This window comes from Cannabis sativa, unplaced genomic scaffold (assembly GCF_029168945.1).
Source record: "Cannabis sativa cultivar Pink pepper isolate KNU-18-1 unplaced genomic scaffold, ASM2916894v1 Contig3, whole genome shotgun sequence".
Lineage (NCBI taxonomy): Eukaryota > Viridiplantae > Streptophyta > Magnoliopsida > Rosales > Cannabaceae > Cannabis > Cannabis sativa.
In genome coordinates, this window is record NW_026870039.1 from 4,818,321 (window position 1) to 4,830,506 (window position 12,186).

Sequence of the window (12,186 nt, forward strand, 5' to 3'; positions counted from 1 at the left end):
AAACCGCCCAAACTGTTGGTCGATTTACAATTTTTTTTTTAAATTGGGCGGGTTGCACTTAAATTTTAGCAACCTGAACTTTAGATTCGGTTAGAAAATATATAGAATAAACTGCCCAAACCGACCGATGTACAACCCTAACCACAACCCTTCAGACTGCCACAACAATCTAACAACAACAATAACAGTAATAAATACCACCACCACAGCAACCCATTGTACCACGAAAAGCACATCGAACCACCACCATCCCACCGGACCACCACCACTGCCTGCAAAAAAAATTAGAGAGAAAGAGAGAACTTAAACGAGAAAGAGAGAGACCGGATCTGGAGTTGGGCATGTGAGTCAGGGAATGAGAAAAAAATAATGAATCTCACTTTTGAAAACTCCATTTTCAAGAGAGGGAGAGAGAGAGGGCAAGGGCAGCGGAGATGGTTCTGTGCTCCATGATGCCAACAATGAGCTCCAATGCCACTTGAAAAAAATGAGAAAGAGAGAGTCAGAGTTTGGAGGTTCATGATTTGGGTTGGGTTGAGAAGAAAGGAAGAAGATGAAGGTGATGATGGGTGGAGAGAGGGAGATGAAAGAGGGGCGACTGAGAAGAAAATTAGGGCTAGAAGTTAGTTTTATATTTTAGGGTTAGATTTTTTTTTAAAATAGATTGAAGCCCATAACTGATTCTTTTTTTAATGCCTATTTGCATCGGTTGTGCACTGACGCCAATAGTGTATATAATGGCTTTTTGTGTCAGTTGTGGACCGACGCTAATAATGTATATTTATATTTTTATATTTCATCTTTTACTTTGGTTTTTATCTTAGCGTATAATAGATAACTAACGCTAATTAATAATTATTTTTGTCAGTGGATAACTGAAGCAAAAAAGTGTGGGTTGACTTTTGCGTCGGTCAACAAGTTTGACTTACGCAAAAACTCCTTTTTGTAGTGAAAGTTAGTTGTTCTCTTGGGTGAATGATTTTGTTGGCACTTATGCACGTGATCAACTCAAGCAGAGTCGATTTGAAAAGGCTGCTATTGATGTGTTGTCTGCTATGACTAAAGTTTTAAAATCTTCTAAGACTTATCCTGATGTTCCTGGTGATGGTGACTTTTCTAGTTCTTCAGATGGTGATGGTGCTTTCTCTGTGCATTCCCCAGAGATCTCTCCATCGATATGGATGTAGATCCATCTGTGGATATGGACCATGGTTCTTCTATCCCTAAGTCTAATATTTAGCTTTTTTCTATGGGTATTGATCAAGGTCCTTCTAGTTGTGCTGCTGTCCTTGGGGAGCCAGTTACCGCATATGTCTAGGGGGAGAACATTATTTTTGATATCTAGGGGGAGCAAGGTCTTGCAAATGTTCAGAAGGATTCAACAACTGCTGGGGTCCAGGGGGAGCATTCCACTTAGGGGTGGGCATCATCTAATACAATCCAATTCAATCGAATCAATTCAATCCAGTCCACTTACAAAAAGTTTGATATCCAATTATAATGGGATGGGATTGGATGTTAAAAGTTGGATTTTAATTGGATTGGATCGGTTTTTGGATGTCAATCTCAAAATTCAATTAAAAACCGATCCAATCCAATTACATTTATATATTTAAAAATTATTTATATAATAAAAAATATTGAAAATATAATATATATTTATTATATTTTATTAGATTTTTTTTGTATGTTGAATTTGTAACACTTGATTGTTTTGTATATTTATTTTTATAATGTTTTGTTCTATTTTATTACATAAAAATGTTGTTGTTTTAATTATTTAAAACTTTTAGCTACATTACACTTAAAAGAATAATATATTTATGACGTATTAAACTTAAATAAAGGGTGATACTTAGCTTTTACGTATTTTTATTCATATTTTTAGGTTAATATTGAAATTTAGTTGTGTAATTAGATATCCAATTAAAAAACCGATCCAATCCAATTCGTAATTGAATTGGATTAGATTGAATTTTGAGGTCTAATTGGATTGATCGGACAATGATTTTCCAAATCCAATCACTAATTGGATTGGATCGGATGAGGAAAAAAATGTTGTATTGGATCGGATGCCCACCCCTAATTCCACTGATGTTCTTTCTTCTGTTCCTGATGACGATGCTACTTTAGTACATGTTTCCTCTACATCTCTTGTTGCCTATTCCAGCAGTGAGTAATTATGATCATCGAGGGGGAGATTAAGTGTTTCATCTTTTGTACAAATACTCTAAATATTGTTCATATTTTGGGTTTAGTTTTTTGTTTGGTTGTTTTTGCCTGTCTATTAAACTTAACCTTGTCAGTTGGTAAACTGTCTTATTGTTCTTCTTTTTTATTGGCATTTATTTTTGTGTTTTGTTACTTTGTGTCTCTCTTCCTGAATATTGTGCTTGGTCGTTGATCATAATTTGCCAAGGGGAAGATTGTAAGTACCATGTTTTCTATATGGCAAATTATGTGGCTTTTTACTATTTTAGTATATTGAATTCTGGTTGTTGTCTTGGCCTATTGAGTTGTTCACCTATGTTGGTCTTAGTTGCTTCTAGTTAGTCTGATTTCATATATAGTTTGCCAAGTAAACTTTTTTAATTCTTTTGTCTTTTATTCAGTTCAGTTTGCGCCAACTGGCTTGAACTGTTGAATTAGTTAGCTGAGTTGGTTTTTTCAAAGTATGGTATATATTAAGCGGATATTACTTTTTCTAACTAACTCTCATTTTTAGCATCTTCTAGTGATTCTTGTTCTGCTAGGGCAAAATATTTTTCTGTGTTTCTTTGATTGTGACTCGCAGATAGTAATTCATTGGATCTTCAGAGGTTAAAGAAGTGTGAATTTGCAATGTCTGAAGAGAGTTCAGACTGATCTGCTGGAGGAATTTCATCTTGGTGGAACCAAGTGCAGCTTGTCTTCTTGGATCTAAGTGTGCTTAAATCCGTGCTCTTGATTGTTTTCAAGAGTTAGTTAAATCTTGTGTAAAGTCATTTCAGATAATGTTATTTAATTTGTAAAATTAGAACTAGTGAATGTAATTAAACGATTTATAGTGAATATTACTTTACCCGATTCTTGGGGAACCAAGCCCTACTCGATTGGAATGTGTTTTTGATGCGGAGGAAACTTGTAAATCTGGTGTTCATTGATTTATCTTTCTAGACTTAACTCATCAAGATATATTGTTAAATTAATTACTTAGCTTTCAGAATTAAAAGTACTTTCAGAAGTGATGATATTATTTTGCTTATTCCAGTTAGGACAATGTTTTAATATTTTTCTATTATTTTGTAATTATATTTTTATTGTTTTAAAATTGTTTTCATGTAGTTTGTTAAGCTATTCAAAAGTTATTTTTGAATTGTTTATTTTTTTTAGAAACACAATATTTTTATAATTTTGAAACTTTAAACACAGTATATTTGTAAAGTTAGTACAGAAAAAAATATAAAAAAATTCTGTCCCAATATTTTTGTAAACTTTTTCAATTTTACAGTATTTCTATAAGTTTTCAAAAAAACAAAAAAAAATCACTAAATATTGGGATTATGAGCCCAGTGGAAAGTTTTCCAGTTAGACCAGAAAGCCCAATGTAAATGGGGCCATTGCGGGATTATGGGCTTTCGGGTACATGTCTGACATCAGAGGCAGAGCCCATCTTCTTCTTTTATAGTGGTACTCCCGCGCGACCTCTGACAGACTGTCATTACTCTCCTCTCCATTGCTTCAGTCTTTTCTTGTCATCGGCGCTCCGAGCATGGCTGCTCGGTCTCACCTGATCATAACATTTTACTAGGGAGGCACAGGTTATGAGCTTAGTGAGCATGGAAGTTTTTACATTCTCAATTTTATTTTTCTTTTCCACTGAAAATTCAGTGCATTTGGAGGTTTTTTTTTTGTGTTTTTTTTTTTTTGGTTTTAGTGCCATGAAAGGTGTATTTATTCATAAATGGCTACAATCTATAGGCTTATACAGCTTTTATGGGGTTACTGAAAATTCGTTACTTTTCCCTTATCTGCCAAGTTTAGTGTATTCAATACTTTAGAATGGACTAGATTGTTGTGTTGTGTACCATTTCTTTTGTCAAATGAAATTTTAATAAGATGGTTGTTTTTGTGATATTTGACGAAATTTGAAAGTGCCTTGCCATTTGCTCTGGGCCCTTTTCAAGTGTGGTACAATGCCCTTTAGTGAAAGAACAAGAAAAAAAAAATCATCTAAGTTGCCAAACTATGAAGTTTTTTCCTAGTTCTTTGCCAACGTTCGGAGCTCTACTCTTCGAGTTTGAGTCTAAAAAGAAGCTTTTGAAATGGAGTCTCCATTTGTGTCTCTCTTATCAGCTAAGTTGAGTTAGTAATCCTCATTATCTTTTTTTACAGTTGTGCCATTGGCGAACCAGAAGGCAAAATGTCTGCTGCACAGGAAGGAGTTCTTGGGCGCTCTAAGGCAGAGTGGACTCCATCTCGCGATGCATGTTTGGTTCAGCTTTTCATTGAACAGCACAATTGTGGAAGAACAGCTTATAATGAATTCAAAAATGAAGTTATTAGGTCAGTAACCCGCGATTTTAATAAGAAGTTTAGCATGAATTTAGAAGAGAACCAGATAAAAAACCGATACAATGTGATGAAGAAAGACTATGGTGTTGTTAAAACTCTTCTTAGTCACACTGGCTTTAGCTGGGACGAAATACGAAAAATGGTTGTGGCTGATGATAAAGTTTGGGACAACTACATAGCAGTGAGTTTGATCTTTTTTACAGAATATTAGAAACTTAGGCTTTAAGTTCAAAAAAAAAAAAAAAAGAATCATTCTTTCTCTTTAATGCAATTAAAGAATCTCACAAGCTTATTGTTGCAGATAAAAAGTGAAGCAAGGCCTTTTAGACGCAAGAGCTTTCCTCTTTACAACCAAATGGCGATTATCTTTGAAGGTGATCTTAATTTCACTTATTGGTTCTATAGCATTTTTCAAGTAGGTTTCATTTCCCTGACCTATTCTAAAGCAGGAGAATCAAGATCCGTTATGAAACACCAATTCCCAAGTGGACTGCTAGTGACAGCTGAAGAGGGAAATAGTAATACTGAAACAGTTCGATCTTCAGAGCCTACTAACCTTCCAGCCCAGGTAGTTGATGGCACCCCCGATTCGGATTCAATGATCCGAATAGATGACAATGACAACGACGATGATGATAATAATAGGCAACAAATGAAGCTGAAATCCGAGGCTCCTTCAATGTGTGGTCATAAAAGAAGAAAATGCTATAAGGTCAGAGAGACCATAGAAAACACCTTATACGAAATGTTTTGCTCGGCCAACTTAAAAGCTGCACAAAGAAAAGCATTTAGTGAGAAAACACTGTACCAAAAGTGCCTTGAGGAATTACAAGGAATTGAAGAGCTTGATGACATGGAATTTACAAAAGCTGTTAATGTTCTTAAGGATGACAAAAATGCAGTTGCTTTCATGACTATAAAAGGACCTCGGCGGTTAATCTGGTTGAGGTCTCAATGGCCAGCTTCATAGTCTTAGTTTTGCTTTTTGTTTGCTGTAGGTGATATCTTGTATTACTTAATCAAGGAGAGACTCAACTTGACTGCCCCTTTTGGCCTATTAACATGGAAATGTTATTGCTTCTTCAAGAGTATTCTCCTTCCAATTTTCGCTATATAAATATAAATATTTGATCATATTATTGTTCACTTTAGTTATTACGATGATCAAACTGAGTTGGACCTATCTCGGTGAAACTGAGGTTGAGGATGAGGATCTGAACTATGAATATTAAACATGAAAACAGGCATTGCTATAAATGGAAAGCACATGCTATGTATTATGTGATGTGGAGTTGTCATTGGTAGTGAGTTCTTTTAGGGCACGTTTGGTAAGCAGCATTGGATTGGATTAAACAGGCAAATTTGTCTAATCCAGTATTTGGGCATGTTAAAAATCTGGATAACTAATCCAGCTAACCTCATCTGTGTGAGATTATTTATCCCATCCAGCAGGGTGGGATAAATAATCTCATGCATGTGAGAATTTTTTTTATCGCTTTTTTAATTTTAATTTTATTAATATATTTTAAATTTAATAAGAATTTAAATAAAAGAATTATCACACATTTATTTATATATTTTTTTTTTATCAAAAACTTATTCATTAAAATTAGTGAAAATGTATAATTTTAAATTATTATACATGAGTTTTTAAAATTTAACATATTATTAATCAAACAATAATAACTTAAATTAATTCTAAGAAAAACAATATGACAATAAAATTATGTATTGTTTTTAAATTATTAGAAAATTTATATAAATATTTTAAAAAATTAATATTTATATTAAATTAGTGTTTAAGATAAACAATTTTATATTATTGAAGTATTTTTATTTTACTATTTTAATTATTTATTAATAAAAAATATGATAAAACATTTTATTATATATTTACGATATATACTTGATTATATAGGATAGATTATTTTATTTTATTTTATAATTAAATTATTTTTATTGTTTGTTGTGAATTATTCATTTTTATTTGTTTATTATTATATATTTTAATTTTTATTATTATATATTTTTTATTTTAATTTAAGTTTTTTTTTTTAAAAGAAAATAAATATAATAGTCCAGTCTATTTTTAAACCAAACATAGAATTACTTTCAGCATATTCCAATCTTGTCCAGTCTAGTCCAATCATTTTCAGTCCAATCCTGCGTACTAAACAGGCCCATGGTATATATTTTGTAATACCACAAATAAAAGCACAAAAGAAAGTCTATTATTTAGAGATTAAGATGCTTACACACTATACAAGAACTAAACTCAAATTAAAGGCAACAATAAATAAGCTTCAAAAATAAAGGGGCCAAGGCCTCTAATTTGACTAAAATATAATCTTCAACTAATATTATAATATACCTTTTCAAAAAAAAAAAAAACTAATTATAATATGAAATTAAAGAGGAGAGAAAATTTTGCACATTTGAAAATATTTTTCCCTTATATTAAATGTGGTTATTTAACGGAAATTGTCCGTTCAACGATTGTCTTTTATTTTTCAATTAATGTTAATGAATAAAACTAATGTTAAATCAATTAATTAATTATATTTTTTTGAAAGAAAAATATTTTAAATATTTAAATTTAATTTATTTATTAAAATATAATTTAAATAATTATTTAAAAGTATGAATAAAATTAGATAATTATATTTTATATAAATTTTAATTTAAATTTAAATTAAACGTTATTTCAATTAATTAATTATACATTATAATAATTTTATTAGTTATATTGTTTAAAATTCTAAACTTATTTACTTATTTTATTGTTTAATAAAATTAGTTAGATGTATTTTTTGATAAATAAATATAAAACTAGATTAATTTTATATATTTATAAAATATAATAAAATTGTATTTGTTGCAATTCTATTACAACTATAAACCAAACACTCCCTAAAGATTTAGGTGAGAGAGAAAAGATGGGAAAGAAGAGAAATTGAATTTTATATTTAATCCATGTGGATAATATTTGTCTAATATCCCTTTTCAAAATGATTACTGTTGCCCCTTAATTCGCCCAAAATACGTGGACCAGTCGAAAAGGGACACGTGGATCAGATAACTTGTAAATATTTGATAAGTCTTTGTGCGCCACAAGGAAGCACCCTGGGTTTGGGTCCCGGAGGAGGCACCCGGAGTACAAGGTACTCCCGAAAGCTCGCATAGCATGAAGCCTCTCCGGGATGTGTCAGGCCTCTCCTGAGTAATCAAGTCGCATTTAATGCCGCATGGGAGGAAGCGTGTTGGGACTGTAACACGCAATAAAGTCTGACGGCACAACCCCCAAACAGCAGTGCTGCAGTATTGATCATTTAAGTCTAGCGACGGCTACTTTGCGAAGAGTCACGTCAATCACAAGGCAAAAAGGACATTCCTCATAAAAACCCTACAGCGCCTAGGGATTTGACCATGCATCACCCATGGTATATTCATTGGGAATACCCAACTTTATGGATACTTACAGATACATTTGTAAGAACAATCCTAGGGATCACCCCACCAAAACACTATAAATACCCCCTCAAAGCTCATTTAATGGGGTCGAGAATCTTGGGTTGCATAAGAGCAAGAAGAGAAAATACTCACCAAGAACATTCTCTGTATTTATGAGAAGAACATTCTCTCAAATGTGGAATCTGTATTAAATACATCCATTAATAAAAAAGACTCGTGGACTAAGGCTCATTAACGCCCCAACCACGTAAAAAGTCCTCATCTCGCTTTCTTACAGCTCACTACTATAATCATATTTTAATAGTTGCCGAAAATCTCGGTCAACAATTACTATTTTTTTGCTCACCAATCTTAAATTATTTTATTACAAATTGTATTATTTATATATTTATTTTTATTCGGATCTCAAGTGTCTTTTTATACTATTTGAATCTTATGCGACTAACTATCTAAATAGACGTATATACATACATATATTTACACTAGTTGAAGGTCCACTAAAAATATGGCTCATGTTGAAAAAAATAAGCTTCCATCTGAAGCTATTACCTGAAATTTATATATATGTATATACATACATATATTTATATTTATCATTGCATAGTCATCCAATATAAAAATATTAATTTTTTTTCTATGAAATATAAAAACAATAATTGAAATTAAGAGTGTTCATAAAATAGCTGATTTAATTCAACTCATACGATTCAATTCAATTAAATCCGCAAAGTATGGATATCTGTACTTGTGCGAATTGGAGTGGATTGGAAAATTTAAAATCCGTACTTATGCGGATTAAATGTTAATTGACATATAAAAGTAACCGATTTAATTCAATCCACACATAATTATAAAAAAAATTAAAAAACTATATATATAATTAATATTTTAATGTAAAAAAATAACAATTTAAAAGTTTAATATATATAATACAATTATATTTCAAAACGATCAAATATAAATCCTAATTTTATATATAATTTTTTTTTTCATACAATTTAAAAAAAATTAAATATTTTTTTATATATATAATTTTTTTTAATAATGTGTTTTAATTTTTGTAAATTTTTCTTTTATATAAATATTAAATAATTTAATATAACAAACAATAATTGAATAAAAAATTATTTCGGAAAGGTAATCGGAGCTCAAAAACACTCCTCTCTGGACAAAAGAAAAGTAAAGTTCTTTCGATTCTAATTCAACTTTAAAATATTTCTCTTTTCTTCTTCTTCCACTTCTTCTCCTACTCTTAAACTCTTTCTCTGAACTCTTACAACCTTACTCTTCCTTCAATTATGGATCGGATCATTCTTACCGGGTCACTTCTCACACTCCTCACTTTCTCTTTCGTCTTAGGTAATTACCCACCAAGATTATTACTTTAATTTTCTGTTCTACGATTTCCCGCTAACCCAATTCTTACTTTTTTCTTTATGTCCTTGCAGAGGTAGAGTCAACGTCGTTCAAATTAGTAAACAAATGCAGGAACACCATATGGCCCGGCTTGCTATCCGGTGCCAACTCAGCTCCGCTCCCCACCACCGGCTTCGTTCTCCACAGCGGCGAATCCCGGACCTTACGCATACCCAGAGCGTGGTCGGGTCGTCTATGGGCTCGGACCCATTGCGGCCACGACTCAACCGGGAAATTCACTTGCATCGCCGGGGACTGCGGCTCGGGCAAGCTGGAGTGTGAAGGAGCCGGGGCCAAGCCGCCAGCTACACTAGCTGAGTTCACTCTTAACGGCGCAGACGGCTTGGACTTCTACGACGTCAGCTTAGTCGACGGGTACAACATCCCGATGTTGATCGTCCCCAAGGGAGGTACAAGAGGTGGATGCGGCGCCACCGGTTGTCTCGTCGACTTAAACGGGGCTTGTCCGACCGCGTTGCGAGTGGCGCGTGCTAATGGCAAAGGGAGCGTAGCGTGTAGGAGCGCGTGTGAAGCGTTCGGGGATCCCCGCTTTTGTTGTAGTGAGGCGTACTCTACACCTGACACGTGTGGACCTTCTCCTTATTCGCTCTACTTCAAACACGCTTGCCCACGCTCGTATAGCTACGCGTACGATGACAAAACCAGCACTTACACGTGCGCCTCCGCTGATTATACTATTATATTTTGCCCATTACCCTATACGAGGTAAAATTACTATCTTCATCTCTATACATATTTCTATGCCGATGAGTTTACATGGGTAATTTCGTAAATTAATTAAGCATGGCACATTCAAGAAATTTCGCTCTAATAAGCATACAAGTGGTGTGGGGTGTGATGAAAGCTTTTCTAATGGGCCCAGTCCCTCCATAATTTGAGTCTTTTGGACAATTTTATTCATATTTAATTATTTTACCCTGTGCTGGGACCTCTCTTTGTTTATTAACTAATTCCTTTTTCCATTTATCACCACGTATTTTCCTTCAGGCAAAGTTATGTAGATATATCATATACCAATTGTCATGTGGCTCCATGTTGATCACTACAAATGTTGTCCTTCTTTTCGGTTCATTTTATAGAAGTTTTGATGTAACAGCTCTTATCATTTCATGTTCTCTTAAATATCATTATGTTTACACCATTTTTGTTTCTTTTTGAGATAACATTATGTTTACACTTTGAACAAGCACTCGCATGCATCATTTTGTTTGTGTTTTTCAAATAATCTTTTGAGGCATGAGGCATCTATGTACACATTAGATTAGAGCACCAAATTCATTAGTGTTTGTTTTCTATTTTGAACTAACGATATGCGCACACATATTGTTACACACTTGTTGCAATTCACTTTAACCTGGTGGAACAATCTCATTAAAATGACTTACCATTAAGTATGTATAACGTTTTGGTGTAAATTACGTGCGCATATATAATTATTCTTCTATTAGTCGGTCCTAGTATAAGAGGTAGTGAACCCGTATTTGTTCATTAAATTGTTCTTCATAATTCTTTTATTTTTTCTGACACACTCAAGACTTACCTTGTCTTTTCTCTAAAACAAAGGAAGTCATACCTTGTCAAGTGGAGAGTACTTCGCAAATAATTAAATTTATACAAAAAAAATAGTATACTCAAATGAACACTAATTGAATGGTGGTATATGAAACAATAAATTTGCAGCCAGAAAGTGTTGGGAGCAAGAAAAGATGGGATACCACTACCACTGGTGAATAAGACCATGATGTACTTAAGAAGCCGACACTCAAGCGGAGCTGCAGCATCGTCCACAGGTCTTTCTTCTTTGCTATTTATGGCCCTTGCAGCCACTAATGCACTGCCACTTTTGCTATCATGGCCAATTTATAACTCTTTGTGACTAACATTATTGGCCTGGACACATTACTTCCAGGCAGATAAACATTACTTAAAGCTCATGATGAACATTGGTACCACTGCCGTTTATACTTTGTTCAACTGCCCTTTATGGCTCTTCCTAAGAGCTTTCTTCTGGTTATAAGGTAAAGAGCTTATAGGCTTCACAATTGTCACCACAAACATTTGTGTATATAATTTTTATGTTCTTTTTTTATTTTAGTTCACATACGTATAGGAGAGTCATAATTTTATATCTAAATGACTTTTACATCAAAGTTGTAGTTTTGTTGGAAAGCATTGAGATTTCATTTTCACATATTGAGGAACTATATAAAGTTTACATGTTTAAATCCTTGAAGGCCGAAAGATTCACATTTGTTATTGCAGGATTGAGGTTTGCATAGAAATGCATAAGGGTACAGGGTACTTTATTGAATACTTAAAAACCATAAGATGCTCACTCTGTTGAATATCAGAGATAATTATGAAGTTTTCTTTGTTATCACTCTGTATTGTAGAGTTTAAGGGGTCCTTTGCTTCACAACTTAAAAAGTGTTTGACAAAAAATTTTAAAAATAGTTTTTTAAGAACTAAGTTTAAAAAAACTAGAAAACAAATAGCAGAAAACATCAAAATGTTTTTTTTTTTTTAATTTTCAAAAACAATTTTATTTTGTCTAACATATTATATTTTACATTTTTTGTTCACATACTCGGATGTTAGACCCAAACAAAATTCGAACTCGAACCCGGACCCAAATGAGTTCATGTTATGGCATGGTATTAAAATATTGATTTTTTTTAGTAAAAAAAAATCTAAAAATAGTTTTAAAAAACTTGTACCCAACAC

General features: G+C 32.8%; 2 protein-coding genes across 5 annotated transcripts; both read left to right on the forward strand.

Moving 5' to 3' along the window:
- Window positions 1–539: 539 nt before the first annotated feature.
- LOC133028929 (uncharacterized protein At2g29880-like) lies at window positions 540–5,688 on the forward strand. 3 transcript variants are annotated; one of them, XM_061108009.1, is made up of 4 exons: window positions 540–3,800; window positions 4,375–4,735; window positions 4,856–4,928; window positions 5,001–5,688. In XM_061108009.1, the coding sequence occupies exons 2-4, from the start codon at window positions 4,403–4,405 to the stop codon at window positions 5,522–5,524; spliced, it is 930 nt and encodes a 309-aa protein (XP_060963992.1). In that variant the 5' UTR covers window positions 540–3,800; window positions 4,375–4,402; the 3' UTR covers window positions 5,525–5,688. The 3 variants fall into 3 exon arrangements, with proteins under 3 accessions (XP_060963992.1, XP_030487636.2, XP_060963993.1); XM_030631776.2 differs by having other exon boundaries at window positions 5,004–5,688; XM_061108010.1 differs by lacking the exon at window positions 540–3,800 and having other exon boundaries at window positions 3,888–4,735.
- A 3,424-nt stretch (window positions 5,689–9,112) lies between these two features.
- On the forward strand, window positions 9,113–11,689 carry LOC115704565 (thaumatin-like protein 1). Of its 2 annotated transcripts, XM_030631772.2 has the most exons (4): window positions 9,120–9,384; window positions 9,474–10,167; window positions 11,143–11,252; window positions 11,372–11,689. In XM_030631772.2, exons 1-4 carry the CDS (start codon window positions 9,324–9,326, stop codon window positions 11,377–11,379), a joined length of 873 nt encoding a protein of 290 aa, XP_030487632.1. In that variant the 5' UTR covers window positions 9,120–9,323; the 3' UTR covers window positions 11,380–11,689. The 2 variants fall into 2 exon arrangements, with proteins under 2 accessions (XP_030487628.1, XP_030487632.1); XM_030631768.2 differs by having other exon boundaries at window positions 9,113–9,384; window positions 11,143–11,689.
- The last annotated feature ends 497 nt before the right edge of the window (window positions 11,690–12,186 follow it).